The sequence below is a fragment of the Hemiscyllium ocellatum genome, chromosome 1 (genome assembly GCF_020745735.1).
Source record: "Hemiscyllium ocellatum isolate sHemOce1 chromosome 1, sHemOce1.pat.X.cur, whole genome shotgun sequence".
Classification (NCBI taxonomy): Eukaryota; Metazoa; Chordata; class Chondrichthyes; order Orectolobiformes; family Hemiscylliidae; genus Hemiscyllium; species Hemiscyllium ocellatum.
Window position 1 is genome coordinate 79513807 of NC_083401.1, and position 19002 is coordinate 79532808.

Genomic DNA, 19002 nt, shown 5'->3' on the forward strand with positions numbered 1-19002 from the left:
GTAACGTGATATAGAAATTAATTTTATAAGAGATGTATGGAAAACTACATTTTTTTTGTTCAGTTGAGGTATTCATTGGAGGAGTAATAAATATTCAGCAATTTTTGATATCAATTTAAACTGCATAATTAAATCACAAAATATCATAGATACTTAGAATCCTCAGCACTTTTCCTTGACCTGGCTACTGTGGGGAAGAAACTGACTTTCAGAGGAAAGGTTAATTGGTTATTGTCCATTTTGTTTTATCCTATTTACAGCTACTTCACCTTCAATCTGCTTAATATGCAGTAATAAGCAAACTGGTATTGTTTGAAGTAGAATCAATTCATGCTTTTATTTTTTCATTGCATATAAAAACATTTTATGAAGTTTTCTCAGCATGACGTACAGTACTATATCATAGACCGTAAGAGACTAGGAAAACATTGAAATATTCTTGTTTTGCAACCTCAAGACAACTTGGTGCTCTAAAGACATATTTAAAACAAAATAAATTGTTCAGGAGTCTCCGTAGATAACATTTTTTCTGTATAATCTCTTTATTACTATTTAATTCAATAAACCAAAAAAAAAGTCCAATTCCTTTGGGCCAGGGCTGCTGAAATCTACAGTTTGCGTGTCAAAAAGGAGGGCCTGTTTTTGTTTTGGAAAGATTTTCCCCTTTCATCGAGCTGTCACTCAGCTCGTACACTTTAAAATGCAGCAGACAGTAAATTATTGGAGAAAGTTAAGGCACAGCCCTGGGGCCAAAGACCTGCAACCACTCCACATCGAGTGTCGATTTCCTCATAGTTCTCCTCAGCCAAGCTCTAGGCGATGTAATATTTTAGAAGACAAATTTACAGGAATAAGTATTTTCAGTCTTTCACCAGGAGTTTCCCATACAGTAACACCACCCATTAGGAATTATGTTATAAGAATCAATAATTTACAATAAACATTACAGTATGTACAGTTCAATAAATACATGGTTGTAAACAGAGACAAACAAGACTGGATTACAAGTAAGGTCATCTGGTGAGGAAAAAAAACAGTATGGCAACAAAATTAAATAATGCAGTAAAGTAACCTCATTCAATAGGTGTCTTTAACAGCCCGACTTATTCAAGTTTTACAGTTTGTTCCATCCACATACACTTACCAAGATATCCATGTGGGGAGACGGGGAGCAGGAGAAGACAAAAAGCTTTATATTGGTACAGTAACTTGCAAGCTAAAGTGTAGTAATGTGGAGACTCTGCACATTGCTGTACAGTAACCTACACAACTCTGCACAATATGGAAATGTTAACTGGAATCTTAAAGCCATTTAATGCAATATAATGTTTCGTTTTACAAGCAATGAGCAGCTCAAGAGGACATTTTGGCAAGAAAATGTGAGTGTTCTGAAATTCAGTGCATTTTATCCCCGACTCTTGAGACAGCCTATCAAGGTTGATTGTCTGCTTTCAAGATGTTTCCAGTAACTATAGCTGGGCAGCATTTCAATAATGTGTTACTTTGAGTGCAATGCATTTTAATACAATTGCTAAAGTAAAAGAAGAGTGTGAAACATGTAGCATCTGGTTGTGTGGCATTTGAGTTTTACCCCCAGACAATAACTGTCTGAAAAGGTATCAAAGTGATAAAATGGCAAGGTCTAAGATAGTAAGGAACTACTTGTACTCAGCATTACAGAACTGTACAGAGAACTTGCAAGTTACTTTTAATCTCTAATAACAAATGAAATCTCAAATCATTTTTAAATATAATACGTCCATAAATCTGTATTAATAAAAGTAAAATCTAAAAAAGTTCTCTGTATTACATATGATACAAAAAGAGGTCAGTACAACTTATAGTTGTACAGTTTTACAGTCAGGTTTCAAGGAAGACTTGAAATTATAAAACATCTTACGATTTCCATAAATGATGGATTTTCCTACCGGTGACAGATCCTCACTGATTCCAGACTCATACAATACTGTGTATTTCAAACTACATTTGCTGAAACCAGTGTCTTTCGCTTGATCTCATGAATGGATTTCTATACTTTATTCTCACCTGTAAATGAAAAACCTCAAACTTCTACAGCTTTGAAAAAACAAAACCCACATTTGGTTTAATATTTTTGTCCCACCAAAGTAATCCATTCCTGTTTCAGATTCATGAATCTGATAGTGCTAACGATCAACCAGTTTTGAAATGGATTCCTCATGCTTAAATAATGCTGTGGAGCTGAAATTCTGACATGTTATTCCTGAGTACAGAGTCATCTAGATGATTCTAGGCTTTGTCATACACAAAGTACTAGTAGATGAGGATGAAACTTGGCCTTGGCTGTAGCTACAGATGTGATTGGAAGGTGCTTCCAAGATATCTTTCCCATCATCGTTGTTATGTACCTGCAACCTTCTCGTCGTCTTCCTCCTCTGTCTCCTGCTCCCTCGAGGTATCTGTTGGACCCTCTTCTTCATCTACTTGCTCATCCAATGGAATTTCTGTTGATTCAGAGTCCTGGGTACAAAGTGTCTTGGAGTCACTACAGCTATTGTCATCCTCACCCTGGCTACCTCCACTGTCTTTTTCAGTATCTGATTCCCCATCTTCCTCTAGTGTTAACTCAAATTGAAACTTGTCCACTTGTCCTGGCCGTCCCTCCCCATCAGCATCGGGGGCAGGCGAAGGGCTCTGTGGGATTGTGCTCTGATACCATTCTCTATTGTCTTCCAGTGTATCCAACATGTCCTGTGCATCAGGATGGACCAGATCGGCCCATGTCTCCCATAAAGGATGGACAATGTAGTCAATGAAACCCACCTGTAAGAAATGAAAAGGTCAGTTAGATTGGCAGCTACAGCTGTGAATGATGGCAGTGCATGCAATTCGGCCCATTGAGTCTGCTCTGCTATTCAATCATTGCTGATAATTTTCTCAACTCTCATTGCCTCCATTAAAAACTATTAATGATCAGAACTAGATAGCAGAAGTAGATTCAAGACTAATTTTCAAATGGAAATTCAACAAATGTTTGAATGGAAAAGAAAGTGCACACCATTGGGTATCAGATATGGATTGGGTCTTGTAAATCGTTCTGCCAAACAGTTGTCACAAATACAGTGGGTCAAAGGAACAGAAGAACAAAAGAATGACAAACACTTTGGATAAGCAGTTTACATATAAGTTAAATTATTCAACTATGTACAAAACAGCGTCAAGGTTAGAAATGTAGATCCTTTTAAAGGTCAAGCAGAACAGCTCCAGCATTGACTAAGAGCAAATGGACCTTGTAAGTAAAAGCTGGGTTCTCTTTAAGGGGTCTTGTTGGCAGTGATAGTGTCTCCACCTCTCAGCCAGATGACCTGCTCCAGAGCCCTGTAATAACATCCCTGAACAGGGTGATTAGAAAATATTAAGAGCTGGTTTTTCACAGCTCCAGCTCCATTTTAATTTAATTTGCGCCTCTTTCTCTTCCCTCCCTTTTTGTAATCATCCAACTGTCCTTGGAGGACACTGTGTGTAATTCCTTAATGTGATGTGGTGGTGATTTTATGATAGAAAATCTTGGGTTCTTGCAGAGGGGCGTGGGTAGGCCAGAAGACCCCTTAACAGGCCTGTTGCTAGGCCTGACTAAATTAGACACCATTGGTATTGGCAGAGGATTGTGGAGGGGGTCAAAATTCACAAAAGCCGGTCTTCCTTCCACCATTATGTCCACGCATGACTATTCTTGGAGAAGGAACATACAGTGTTGCCCCTATTTTGAATTAGTCTCCTTTTTGTTCTCCTCCACTTGATCTTGGTTTCTTTTTCAGTTTTCATTTTCAACACACTGCCTCTGCTTTGCAACATTTATAATCTGCTAACAGGCCATTTGTTCATTTAACGGTGAGTTTATTTATAATTAACAAATGAGTTGGGTTCTTCCCTGGGGAGAATTGGCTTCTAGACAGGGAAACGGGTTCAGAAGGGAAAGGTGGAAAATAGTGTTTGTGCTAAACTATACACAAACAACAGAACTCTTGCAAATCTCTGAAAGATCTTTGGTGCCTAATTCAACACATGGATAGTGGTCTGCAAACCAATAGCTCTGCTATTTGTAGTTCAGCTTTTGGGATTAAATTGGACACTGCCCGCTGTACTTACCTGTGTTTTTTCAACAGAGGCATTGTGCTCATCACACATGGGACTTATTTCCATTCCCCTTTCCCTTTCTCGGTCTCCTTGGCGAAAGAACTCTTCCATTATTCTGTCTGTCCACTGGCGGTATAGCTGCAAAGGTTTTGTTGGATTGCTCAAGTCTGCACAGTGTACCATGTTTTGCAGAACCTAGATTGTTAAATACAAAATAGTTTTCAATTCGCTTTCAAAATAGAATTACAGGTCAGTGGCACATAGGCAAATCTTGTACAATGTTCACAAACATTCAATTACAACAAACATAATATATAAATAATTAAAAACATTTCAAATATTTTCTCCAAGTATAATCACTTTACATGAAGTATATAATAAAGAAGATGATGATTTTCATCTTTTTTAACTTCCTTTTTGAATATAATGGACTATTGATACCTGGATTCTGTCTGAGTAGTTATCCAAGAGGAGTACTCCAGAGCTAGTAACCTTTTTTGTTTCTACCATGGTTTTCAAGTCAGCCAGTAAGTTCATATGTTTGGACATGTCTGTAGCAAGAACCTGAAACACAAGGTTTGAGCGCCTTTAGCAAATAATTTGAGGTTACAGAAATAAGATTTGTCAGCAGGGCATTGCAAGTCATACAAAGCTCAGAAAAATAGCCACACTAAAATAGAACAATGATAAATAGCTCTCCAGGTGTGAGCAGTTTTTTCTCAACTTGTGACGTTTGAATCAGGTACAAAGACTCAAGAGTTTAAACACAGTGAAAGAAACTGGGTCCAATTATCCACCTGGTCAAAGATAACCTACTTTCAGTCTTATGGTCCATTCATAATTTTATCAGTGAACACTTTGAGTTTGATAGTTAAATGATTTTGGGATTGCTTACTCCCTGATCTCTTGGAATAGTTTCATCTTTTCGCTGGGTCTTAGATATTGCTTCCCATTATCATGGCAAGAGGAAGAACATAACATTTTGAGCTATTTTCCTCTACCTTTTGGTTAGAAATTGCAGCATCAATCCCTGTTAGGAAAGTCACTGCAGACTGTCAGCAACATCACAACACTACATTACAATAATGTTCGAGAAGGGAAGTCAGGGGTAAGTTTTTTTTTAATGTACATTTTAAATGTAGTAAAACATAATGAACCATTTGCGAATATTAGGAAAAAGAGTTGAGGTTTCAGTTCGACAGCAAGATTTAAAGCTTCAACTTACAATGTCTATGACCATTTTCCTAAGCAACTGTCTTTGCTTCTTAGTCAAATTCTGGAAAATATCACAGTTCTCTTCTTGCAGTAGTTTAAAGCCAACAGCCAAATGATGGTTCTCCAGCACTGATGAATCATTGTACATCAAGGCAAGTTCTGAGTCTGAAAAGCACGTGAATGAATGGAGGTAAGGGAAGAAACAGAAAGAGAGAGATTGAATGTTAATGAAATAACTCAATTTTCTTCACATTCCTCAACATCAAACTGATTATATAACATATGCCATCAATTTGAATAATCCCATATGCTTACAAAACTTTGTTGGCATTTTTGAATGCATAGTATGTCCTGATATATGATCAGTATCCACACAACTACAGCATTAATTGGATGTATTTGAAACAGCCAGACGTTTGTTATGAGATGGATAGCTTGAATCAGGTAATTTCCATCCAATTAACTGCACCCCCACCACTCCAATCCTATTTGAAGATCCTATTTGATCTCTATGATCAGAAAATAATCAGAGGTGATTCTAATAAGTTAGGAGTAGCTTTACGTCTCCCAGGAGTCTGCAGTGGTATGAAACAAAACTGCATTTTTAATTCCATGTATACAAGAAAAATATGGTAATAATACCACAAGATTCTTTTTAAGTAAAGAAAAATCCCACTAGCTGTTCTGGATTTTGTGTATGTAAATAAATCCATGCACCATCTGCCTACTTAGCACCCCAGCATTCGAGTGTACTTGTTATCCTTGTGATCTCTTAGCTGTTGCCAATATGCTAATCTGTTCTGTTTTAATATTAGTACATAAATACGTCACCAGCAAACTTGTTTTCTTGTCACCTCCGGTCAACCACAGAATCAGCATACACTCAGATTTAAACAATGTTAATACATCAACACACTCAACTAAGCTAATAACATTAAACTCACAGCATTCTTCAGAACTCACTTAAAGCCCTCTTTTTCTGCAACATGTTTACAGGACTGTGTTCATGTGGCATAAGACTAAAATTGGGCCCTTGAAGACAGAAGCAGGGGAATATATAACGGGGAACAAAGAAATGGCAGAAGAATTGAATTGGTACTTCAGATCTGTGTTCACTGGGGAAGACACAAGCAATCTCCCTGAGGTAACAGTGGCTGAAGGACCTGAACTTAAGGGAATTTATATTTGCCAGGAATTGGTGTTGGAGAGACTGTTAGGTCTGAAGGTTGATAAGTCCCCGTTGGTCGACATCCCAGGGTACTGAAGGAGGTGGCTTGAGAAATCGTGGATGCGTTGGTAATTATTTTCCAGAGTTCAATAGATTCGGGATCAGTTCCTGCGAATTGGAGGGTGGCTAATGTTGTACCATTTTTTAAGAAAGGTGGGAGAGAGAAAGCAGGAAATTATAGACCAGTTAGTCTGACTTCAGTGTGGGAAAGATGCTGGAGTCTATTATAAAGGATGAAATTACGACACATCTGGATAGTAGTAACAGGATAGGTCAGAGTCAGCATGGATTTATGAAGGGGAAATCATGCTTGACTAATCTTCTGGAATTTTTTGAGGATGTAACTCTGAAGATGGACGAAGGAGATCCAGTAGATGTAGTGTACCTGGACTTTCAGAAAGCTTTTGATAAAGTCCCACATAGGTTAGTGAGCAAAATTAGGGCGCACGGTATCGGGGGCAAAGTACTAACTTGGATTGAAAGTTGGTTGGCTGATAGGAAACAAAGAGTAGTGATAAATGGCTCCATTTCAGAATGGCAGGCAGTGACCAGTGGGGTACCGCAGGGATCAGTACTGGGACCGCAGCTTTTTACAATATATGTTAATGATATAGAAGAAGGCATTAGCAATAACATTAGCAAATTTGCCAATGATACTAAGCTGGGTGGCAGGGTGAAATGTGAGGAGGATGTTAGGAGATTACAGGGTGACTTGGACAAGTTAGGTCAGTGGGCAGATGCATGGCAGATGCAGTTTAATGTGGATAAATGTATGGTTATCCACTTTGGTGGCAAGAACAGCAAGGCGGATTACTACCTAAGTGGAATCAATTTAGGTAAAGGGGCAGTACAGAGAGATCTGGGTGTTCTTGTACACCAGTCAATGAAGGTAAGCATGCAGGTACAGCAGGTAGTGAAGAAGGCTAATAGCATGCTGGCCTTCATAACAAGAGGGATTGAGTATAGAAGCAAAGAGGGTCTTCTGCAGCTGTACAGGGCCCTGGTGAGACCACACCTGGAGTACTGTGTGCAGTTCCAGTTTCCAAATTTGAGGAAAGACATTCTGGCTATTGAGGGAGTGCAGCGTAGGTTCACGAGGTCAATTCCTGGAATGGCGGGATTACCTTACACTGAAAGACTGGAGCGACTGGACTTGTATACCCTTGAGTTTAGAAGACTGAGAGGGGATCTGGTTGAGACATATAAGATTATTAAAGGATTGGACACTCTGGAGGCAGGATGTTTCTGCTGATGAGTGAGTGCCAAACCAGAGGACACAGCTTAAAAGTATGGGGTAGACCATTTAGGACAGAGATGAGGAGAAACTTCTTCACCCAGAGAGTGGTGGCTGTGTGGAATGCTCTGCCCCAGAGAGCAGTGGAGGCCCAGTCTCTGGATTCATTTAAGAAAGAGTTGGATAGAGCTCTCAAAGATAGTGGAATCCAGGGTTATGGAGATAAGGGGGGAACAGGATACTGAATGAGGATGATCAGCCATGATCATATTGAATGGGTGGTGCAGGCTCGAAGGGCAGAATGGCCTACTCCTGCATCTATTGTCTATTTGTCTACAGTATGAAATCTCTTAATTATTTGCCTCTAGAAAGTTAAAATGTTTAAAGCTTTGTTTGCATAACCAAAGGAAAAGTGTGCTTTTTTAATAATTTAAAAATTGAGTGGAATGGTGCCACATTTGGCGGAATCACAGTAACAGATAAAATAGCAGGAGTAGGCCATTTGGCTCTTTGAGCCTGTTCCACCATTCAATGTGATCATGGCTGATCATTAACTCAGTATCCTGTTCCTGCTTTCTCCCTCATACCCTCTGATCTCTTTAGCCCTTAGAACTATATCTAACTCCTTATTGAAAACACTTGATATTTTGGCCTCAACAGCTTTCTGTGACAGACAATTCCTCAACCTCTCTGGCTGAAGAAATTTCTCATTATCTCACCACATAGTTGCTTATCCTTTCTCCTTAGACTGTGACCCCTGGTTCCTGGTTTCTCAGTCTTACTGCCTTTGATGGTTTCATGAAATCAGTATTACAAATGGACCCTGAGTCCACAATGATTCCTGGCAGACTGCCTGCGCAATCTTACTGATGGAGGACAATGGGTATAACAGCATGCAGATTGACCAATACAGTGATGTTCTACAGGCATTCCCACCCGTCAAGATCTTTGGAATTTGTGTGACATTTAAAACTTATTTGGCATTACAGTTGTCAGGTCATCATTGTGAGCACAGCAATTTAAAAACAAAAGGTCTCATTGGGGTGTCACCCTGCCACCTCCAAGGACCTACCTCTGTCAGACACCAGTGGTTAGCTCACTCTGGCCCAAGAGGCAGAACTCTTGCCACTAATTCACTACCAGTCACTGCTAGGTGGGGAACCACTCTCACTGTGCATCTCAGCTCTGGTAACAGACCCATCTAAAGCCTGTGAGTGACTGTGACGACTGTTTTTGTGTTCAGCAGTAAATTGAAATTAGTGAGAGTTTTTATTTCACCTCTGTGAAATGTACGTCACTTTGCTATGTGTTCCTGTGGTTCAGGCGTGTACAATGTTCTGGAGTACAATGAGTCATTTCTAGAAGAAGCAGCATACAAGTAGACAGCTGCCAAATTGATAACACGACTCCTCATTCATGGTGACATTTTTAGATTGTTACTTTCTTTCATGCCAATAATTTGGGTCTCCTATTTGTGATACTTTCTCCTTCTTGTTTGTTATCCAATACTTCCAGGCCAATGTTTAAGCAAGCAAGTCTCCCTTAGAGAATGCACCCCCATTTCCATGTGGCACCTTTCTCTTCATCTCCCTGGAATTTTTTTCCACTGGATTCCTGTAACATCCAGATCCTTGATTTTCTCATTACCATAGAAAAATACTTTTGATGAAGGAAAGTATTCAAAACAAACCTTTTAATTCTTAAAATCCACATCAAATACAGACAAGAGACAATTAAATGATAATAGTATACTCACTTGTGTTAATAAGAAACTGGTTTGAGACCCCAGGGTGGTCTACATCATGAATAGCGCTTGCAAATATTGCAGTAAGAATTTCCAGGTCTGTAAAGACTGCCTACAAAAATAAAAGACACAAATTTAATGCATTTTTTGGATGTTTAAAAAACAATAAAAACTCTGTTTCAACTTAGAGTGATCTCATGTAACCTTTCAGTTGTATTGTTTAACTCCTCCCCCAGACCAGCGACAGGAAGTTCACCTGAACCAATTACTTCCTTTATGTCCATGGTTTTCGGTATATAATTCATTACTGCTGGCTTGCACACTACAGAGAAAGAGTGGAATCCCTAAGTCTCTCCTGCCAGTACAGAGCCTCTGCATCACCAACACCCCTGCTGGCCACCTCCTGGTGACAGACAACAACTACAGACCTAAGCTGACAATAAGGTAACTTGGACCCCAGAGATGCAATGCACAGGCTGACTGGTGTGTGGACACAGCCTGATGTCTCCCAGCTCTGAGTCAAATAGTTGAGGTGGATACATTAACAACATTTAACAGGCATTTGGGCAAATACATGGATAGGAAAGGTTTAGAAGTACATGGGCCAAGTGCAGGGCAGGTAGCACCGAAGGTCATTTTGGTTGGCAATGGACCAGTTGGGGCCAGAGGGCCTGTCTTCATGCTGTAGGACCTTATGACACAAAATAATACCCAATGTCCTGTGGGTCCAACCCAGGAGATTCAAAGGCACTGAGGTAGAGTCCTATCACTCTGATCTCCTTTTTCAAGCAACTGCCAGCAATTCCTGCAATTGAGTGGGCTCAGACATTAAGAGCTCCTGCATTTCTTCATGGTTCAGTTCATAAAGTAGGGAGCGAGATGCAAAGGCTGGCCAAGTCTGAGTCTCCAAATCCCAAAAAGAGTAACATTTGACTTGAAACCAGTTTCTTCCCCCATTATGCTTTTAGACTTGCTGGGTTTCTCCAGCACACGCCAGTTTTATCTTCAAATCCTGCCGAGGTACGTAGCTAAAACAAAACCAGCTTATTCATCCAAGGAGGTCTAGCTGATAATCTCATCACAGCTCCTCAAATTCTGAAGTTACTTTCCCATTATTTCCCACGGACAAAAGCAATTCAAGAAATTACCAATCAATGTGTCTGTTTATCTATCTGTATAATACTATATTTAGGTGACTCAAGGTTACTATCCTGCATACAGACCAACTCAGTCTCTAATTTAAATTTGTACGTTATGTTCTTCTTCTTAGCTATTCATTATACAATGAAGTCATGGAAAGGAAATCAGACACATTTATAACAGGGAAGTACCCTGATATTAAAATAAAGAAATATGGATGCTGGAAATCTGAAGCAATAACAGAAACTGTCGGTCTAGCAGTGTCTTTGGATAGAAAGAAGTTAATGCACAGCAAGTCCAATGACCCTTTCTCAGACCCAATCTGTTTGCAGAAGTATCCCAAGATAAAACTGTTTTGAAATAAATCACGTATATTTCATAAAGAGAGTCCATCTTCTACATAAGAATAAATTAACAAAGTAAAATAAATCCCCTGGTTGCCGAGGATCGAGGAATCATTTAATTATTATCCATCAAATTGAATTCAACTCTAGTTTAGCACTGAAATCATTACCTATTTTTATTTCCGATAATAATGAGGTACCAGCTGGACTTAACAATATTAGTTACAGTTCTTTGCAAAGTCTTCTGCTTACAGTTGTTTGTTTATCTGGAATACCAAAAAGCATTCCTACAATTGGTAGCCTGCTTACCTCTAACGCAGGTGTTGACAGGAGAACATGAGTAGATTGAGCAACATCTGCTGCATGGATGTTATTATGAAAAGCCACATCAACATGATAATGGTCTTCCAGGGTCATCAAATAAGTAATTAAAGTATCTGGTGGAATCTTGAAAGTTTTTAATAATTCACGCTCCTAAAAGTAAAGAAAATGAATTCAGATTAGGCCATTTAAAATGAACAAAATCTATAATAGAAAATTAGTTAGTTTTCTTTCCTTGTTTTGGTTTTCTTACCCTCCCTCATCCCTCACCTTTAAGCCTTTTTGGTTATCCATGCCAATAAGATTGTTAAAGGCATATTCCTGTAGCTCCTGTCCACATAACTTGATGACAAGCTGGTAAGAAAAGCAATGGGCCCCAGTAGGCCACTGACTGCTCTCTCCAAGCACAATACCCACATCTCTGAGTATGTAACTAGTGAGATCTGTTCAATGTTTCTTGAATGAAGCTGGTTCGAAAACCAACCTGTAGTGCTGCACGGCCACCAAGATGAGTTTCTTTTCATGAGGAAAAGCAATCATTGCTGCATGATTCTAAATCTGAATTTCACACATAATAAAGTCGTCCTGGAGAATGGCCAGCTCTGTCAGATTGTCACTCCACTTTCACTTTTATTACAATTCTAGATGTGAAAGAGGGAACCCCTCTCTTGACTTGATTTAACTATAATCACCAGTAAATTTTGGGATCAAATATGAAACTTCACAGTCGTGTTTAAGGTTGCATTATTATAAAAGTGTAACAAAACATTAATAAAAAGGAGACTGCCTAGGTCCTCAATTCATCAAAATACAGCTTGGATGGTCTCCCAGTGGGGTTAAAGAATAAAAACTGACATTAAAAAAATTCCATTTCCTTTGTATTCAAAGTTTTTAACACATATCTGTCTGTACAGCATAAGCAAACCGAAAACCAATAGTCCAAGCTAAAAGACAAAACTGTGTACGAATGCTTTCAGTGGTGGTTGTCCTCAATTCACTATTAAGGTGCAGGCTGCTATTCAGTTAGTTTCAGCTACCTTGTGAGACAGAAACCCATTTTTCAGATCTTTTATAGCATTCAAAGTCTCACTGTCTGGGCTCATGCTCTGGCAGTGAACTTCTCAATGTTCTGGTGAAGACAGTGATTAGTTGACAATATAATACATGCTCTAATGTCAGGGTGTCTTTGACCAGATCTGATCATTCTCAACTGTGCTTGAACAGTGCAGAGTGCAGTTGATTGATGACCATAATTTTAAACACCATAATCCAGTTTGTTGTTTGGATTAAGAATTCTCGAATAGATTCATACATTTTGATTCACCAAATGTAGCAACCTCAAATGGTCTGCATGAATACATTCAAACTCACCTGAAAAATTGTGTACATGACAACTGTTAAGGGTCTATTTCCAGAATATTCAGCAACTTTAAAGACATTAAGGCTCCATTTGTTAATTTCTTCTAATTCCTATTAGGTGAACAGATATTAAACATGAAGGATGTCAATAAGAACAAACATTTTATGAAAATAATTGTCTTTAAATTTTACACTGAAGTACAGTATGTTTTCTCATTGATCAAAAATACTGTCCTTAGCAATTATGTTAATTAAAAGTACCTTCATTCTTAGCATCTTAAATATATTATGAGGAGAAGGGCATCTTAAAAAAATTATCATCTTTTGGAATCACACAACGTATTTATCTGGTCTGAATAATTGGAAAATATATTGTAAACCAACTGATCAAGTTCTGTGGCTAATTGAGAAAAGATTTTGTGCTGCAAAGTCAAATATTTCCTTTCATTTATCAGAGGATTATACTCCTGAAAGTAAACATGAAATCCAGAGTCTGAAGCAAGCACACCTTTGCCAAGAGGTCTTCCTGGTCAGTTTTGACTCCGAATCTGGTAATGCTTGAATTTGTTAAGCTTGAGCTGTGCATGAGTTTTTTCACTCCGCTGATTTGTGACATTGGCCTCTTTTTCTTTTCTTCTTTCTGTGCTTGTGATGGCATCTCAACCTCATGCTGCTTGTCTAAAAAACAAAACAGTAACCTGTTAGAATATTGTGGTTGAATGGTCCCATCGAGAACACAGAGCCAAAATGTCAGTGAATGATCAGCAGTCTCACAAGAGAAGACATTAAAACAGCCATTCCTCAGTCTTCAGCCAATAGTCCATCAGCAGACTGTCAGGAGAACACTCAGAAAACGCCCAGGTGTAGGATACAGGAAACAATCAATTGTCATTATTTTTACGTTCAGGGCTTACCTGACAATAACCTGTTCTCTTTCAAGCCCTTGAAGCAAAACTTTTGTATCATTTTTTTTTGACAAGTTGCAAAGGGCTCTGCACCACAATCAAAATGGCAGCAGAGCCTGGAATTTGGAATTCCTGTCCTGGGACATGCCAGAAGGCCATAACGATGCTGGAGCAAAATTGGGCCACTCAGCCCATCCCATCAGCTCCATCATTCGATCATGGATGATATGTTTCCCAACACCAATCTCTTGCCTTCTCCCCGTAACCAGTGATCTCCTTTCTAATCAAGAACTTATCTATCTCTGGGCTTGCAATGATTTGGCCTCCACAGCATTCTGCAGCACACACCACACCTTCACCACCCTCTTATTGAAGACATTCCTCCTCATCTCACTTCTAAAAGCTTGTCCCTTTGCTTTGAAGTTGTGCTCTCAGTCCTAGTCTCTCCTTATGGAGGAAACATATTGTACACGCCCACTCTCAATACTCTGTAAGTTTCAATGTGATCACCCCTCATCCTTCTAAACTTCATTAAGTACAGACCCAGGCCTAGAGTCTTCAACCAGTCCTCAAATGACAACCCCTTCATTCCCAGGACCATGCTTGTGAATCTTCTCTAGACCCCTCCAAGGTTAGCACATCTTTCCTTAGAATGCAAAACTGCTCACAATATTCCAAATGTGGTCTGACCAGAGCCATATATACAACCTCAGCAATACACCCTTGCCAACTGAACCTGTATGTTAACCTTAGAAGAATCCTGAACTAGAACTCCTAAGCCTCTTTGTGCTTCAGATTACTAAAGCCTTTCCCCATTTAGTAGATAGTATATATCTCTATGCTTCCTACCAAAGTGCATAACCTCACGTTTTCCCACATTATATTCCACCTGTCATTTCTTTGCCCACTCTCCTAGTTCATCCAAGTCCTTTTGCAGCCTCCCCACTTCCTCAACACGACCTGTCCCTCCACCTAACTTTGTGTCATCTTCAATCTTAGCAAAGAAGTCATCAGTCCCTTTGTCCAGATCGCTAATGGATAACATGAACATTTACAGTCCTGCAGAACTCCACTAGACTCTGGGTGCTATCCTGAAAAAGACCCTCGATACACATTCTCTGCTTTCTAATCAGGCAATCCTTCCTCCATACCACTATGTTGTCCTGAACACCATGGGTTCTTATTCAGCAGCCTTCTGTGTGATACCTTGTCAAAAGCCTTTTGGAAATTCCAAAAGATCAAATCCACTGGCTTTCCTTTGTCTAATTTGCTTGTTACCTTGTCAAAGAACTCGAACAGATTTGTGAGGTGTGACCACCCCTTGACGAAGCCATGTTGACTCAGCCTGCCTGACTCATTCCATTTTTGTTCAGACAGTGCAACAGTGTGTAAAGTATTTTGCACATTCACAGTTCACTGGGGCTACAGCACATTTAAACATATAGTGGCCTTCAAACAGAAGCAATTTTGGTCACTCAGGTTTCTGAAGCATGATGTGTGGCACAAGGCATTTGATGGAAATATCTAAACCTACCAAAGTTCTTTGCAGAGGTCAAATACCCCTTTGGATGCAGTCAGTTACCCCTGAGTCTGAAGCTTCAATAGATATTTGTTGACATAAGCCTGAGAGCTATTGTTCTTCAATTACATTTGTGTTTCCTGACAGCTTCCGACAAGCTCATAACTTCTGGATCAGTGGTGCTGGCAGTTCAGGCAGCATCCAAGGAGCAGCAAAATCGACGTTTCGGGCAAAAGCCCTTAATCAGGAATAAAGGCAGTGAGCCTGAAGCGTGGAGAGATAAGCTAGAGGAGGGTGGGGTGGGGAGAAAGTAGCATAGAGTACAATAGGTGAGTGGGGGAGGAGATGAAGGTGATAGGTCAGGGAGGAGAGGGTGGAGTGGATAGTTGGAAAAGGAGATAGGCAGGTAGGACAAGTCCGGACATGTCAAGGGGACAGTGCTGAGCTGGAAGTTTGGAACTAAGGTGAGGTGGGGGAAGGGGAAATGAGGAAACTGTTGAAGTCCACATTGATGTCCTGGGGTTGAAGTGTTCTGAGGCGGAAGATGAGGCGTTCTTCCTCCAGGCGTCTGGTGGTGAGGGAGCGGTGGTGAAAGAGGCACAGGACCTCCATGTCCTCCGCAGAGTGGGTGTCCCAGAAATGTTCCCTAAAGCGCTCTGCTAGGAGCTGCCCAGTCTCCCCAATGTAGAGGAGACCACATCGGGAGCAACGGATACAATAAATTATATTAGTGGATGTGCAGGTAAAACTTTGATGGATGTGGAAGGTTCCTTTAGGGCCTTGGATAGAGGTGAGGGAGGTGGTGTGGGCGCAGGTTTTACAGTTCCTGCAGTGGCAGGGGAAGGTGCCAGGATGGGAGGATGGGTTGTAGGGGTGCGTGGACCTGACCAGGTAGTCATGGAGGGAACAGCCTTTGTGGAAAGCGGAAAGGGGTGGGGAGGGAAATATATCCCTGGTGGTGTGGTCTTTTTGGAGGTGGCAGAAATGTCGGCGGATGATTTGGTTTATGCGAAGGTTGGTAGGGTGGAAGGTGAGCACCAGGGGCGTTCTGTCCTTGTTACGGTTGGAGGGGTGGGGTCTGAGGGCGGAGGTGCGGGATGTGAACGAGATGTGTTGGAGGGCATCTTTAACCATGTGGGAAGGGAAATTGCGGTCTCTAAAGAAGGAGGCCATTTGGTGTGTTCTGTGGTGGAACTGGTCCTCCTGGGAGCAGATACGGCAGAGGCGGAGGAATTGGGAATACGGGATGGCATTTTTGCAAGAGGTAGGATGGGAAGAGGTGTAATCCAGGTAGCTGTGGGAGTCGGTGGGTTTGTAAAAAATGTCAGTGTCAAGTCGGTCATCATTAATGGAGATGGAGAGGTCCAGGAAGGGGAGGGAGGTGTCAGAGATGGTCCAGGTAAATTTAAGGTCAGGGTGGAATGTGTTGGTGAAGTTGATGAATTGCTCAACCTCCTCGCGGGAGCACGAGGTGGCACCAATGCAGTCATCAATGTAGCGGAGGAAGAGGTGGGGAGTGGTGCCAGTGTAATTACAGAAGGTCGACTGTTCTACGTAGCCAATAAAGAGACAGGCATAGCTGGGGCCCATACGTGTGCCCATGGCTACCCCTTTGGTCTGGAGGAAGTGGGAGGATTCGAAGGAGAAATTGTTAAGCGTGAGGACCAGTTCAGCCAAACGAATGAGAGTGTCGGTGGAAGGGTAAATTCTGAGTTTGATTGAAAGCACAATAAAATTGTAAAGGGAATAGCAGTCTTTAATGTGGGATTCTAAACACAAATTTTTTTTTTACAAGTGACTATGACTTCCAAGAAAATGCTCGTTTTTTTAAAAAATACAGGATTGAGTACTGAAAGGAAATGTTTGTGTTTATCAGTGAGAAGATTTTTGAAATTGGTGAATTTTGAACTCAGCATGACTCCTGACATCTGTCCACTGACATTGAGATTATAGAGGACCATCATAAATTAGTAATAAGCTGGAATCGAAGGTATGAGGGCTGGATGGGAGGTGAGCATGAGATGGAATGACTTGGCATGGCTGGCTGAGGTGGTGACAAAGATAAGGACCTGAGGGCTGTTTTTGGTTTTACTACTCCTTTTACAACTGGGACAGAGGTAGAACCTGTTTGCATGTGTCAGACCTTGGCTACCTCTGCCACTGTTAGTGATATTTCTCTTTTTTTGTTAAAATTACTCTGAGTAGTAAGAATTGGCTGTAACAATGTATAACGTTTCTTTAAATCAGGGCATTAGCCCTTGTAAACAAGTTCATATCAGGGACATGACATTCAAATGAATTAAGTATTCAACTCTTTTTAGCTTTTTATCAAAACAGGATATTTCAAATAGCTTTTTTTTCTAGTGAGTCAAAAATATCCTGCGGTACTAGCTTTGTACAGATTGTCAGGAGGAGAATTTCAAAGAATTTCCAAAATTAAATAGTGAATGTTTTCACCATATTCATCCAGGCATGGTGTTTTTGTTGTAATTGTAAGCTGTGATTGACAGGAGTACCCTTCACCAGGAGCCTATTTTCCACAATCCCAACAATCACGGTCTGGAGCCTTCTGATTATCCGTTCCCTCCATTCTTCATTTATAATCCTGGAAGTGATACCTTCTTTCCACTCCTGTGTATTATTCCCACACCTTCCTGTTGGATAATCCTCCCACTTGCCAGCCAGATTGTTTTACAGTGTTGCAGTGGGGCATCATGTTAGGAATGATGGCTTTTTGTTTTCTCAGTTAATTGTGGATGATTACTGCTTTTCCACATCCTCCCCATTTTACTGGTAATGCTGCAACATTTACCTCCAATGCATCCATTCATTTAGATTTAAAATACATTATTGAATACCTTCTTCAAAGCTTATATTTCTTAAATGTTCCTTTACTTCATTCCAAGAAATATGATGCAAAAGAAATTACATTGTAATAAGATGATGATTCAATCAGTGGAACATTGTGATATAGCGGTAATCTCACTGGACTAGTAATCCAGATCCCCAATAATATTCTGGGGACATGGGCTCAAATGGCAGATGGTAACATTTAAATTCAATAACTGGATGTAGGTTTGCGCGCTGAGCTGGAAGGTTCATTTCCAACTCAGTGAGCAAACCTACATCCAGAACCTCAACCTGAGCTACAAATCTTCTCAAAACTCACAAATTCAATAACAATCTAGAATAACAAGCTAGCCTAATGGTGTAAGCCCTGATGATTGCTGTAAAATCTCATCTTGTCCACTAATGTTATTTAAGGAAGGAAGTCTGTCCACCTGATCTGATCTGGATGCAACTCCAGACCCACAGTAATATGGCTGATGCTTAACTGCTCTCTGGGCAATTAGAGACAGAGAGTAAGTGCTGGCCTAGCCAGTGATATACACATTCCATTAAAGAATAATAAAGGGTCACGCACAAAGTATTTTAAAAAACTAAATGATACAGTGGCGCTTTGTTGTAATTTGCATATAACAGGTTACATATGACCTCTGGGATAGCACAAAGCTTGTCAAAAAAAATGGGAAAATTGCAAGAGAGGGAACCAACCAAAACATTTTTGAAAATGTTGGGAGTCTCAGGCTGTGGTATAGACATCCATGTCACTGGAGCAAAACTGGAGCCGAATAACGAATTGCTTATCAAATCTGTCATATGCTTAAAGTCTGATCCTATTAAAATGATGAAGAGTAGGTCCTACTGTCAGGTGTCTACAGTGAAAGAGGATTCCTGTCTCCATTTTCTTAAGGAGACTTGGAATTTCATGGAATTTCCTGCAGGCTTTGTGAATCATATGTCCTGCCTGTTTTCAGCAACTCCCTCAATATTTTAAATTAATCACAAGAAACATTTTGCTGTTTTTAATAACTAA

General features: G+C 40.2%; 1 protein-coding gene across 3 annotated transcripts in view; it reads right to left on the reverse strand.

Moving 5' to 3' along the window:
• Positions 1–390: 390 nt before the first annotated feature.
• pde4d (phosphodiesterase 4D, cAMP-specific) overlaps positions 391–19002 on the reverse strand; it is a 613923-nt gene continuing 595311 nt past the window's right edge. For 2 of the 3 annotated variants that reach the window (XM_060823615.1, XM_060823627.1), the window contains exons 8-15: positions 13210–13379; positions 12714–12812; positions 11331–11495; positions 9550–9649; positions 5342–5496; positions 4558–4680; positions 4129–4311; positions 391–2802 (exon numbers count right to left, since the gene is read on the reverse strand). In XM_060823615.1, coding sequence (XP_060679598.1) covers positions 2380–2802; positions 4129–4311; positions 4558–4680; positions 5342–5496; positions 9550–9649; positions 11331–11495; positions 12714–12812; positions 13210–13379 — 1418 coding nt within the window. In that variant the 3' untranslated portion in view covers positions 391–2379. The remainder of the gene's footprint in view (positions 2803–4128; positions 4312–4557; positions 4681–5341; positions 5497–9549; positions 9650–11330; positions 11496–12713; positions 12813–13209; positions 13380–19002) is intronic. The other variant, XM_060823636.1, reaches the window with a different exon arrangement.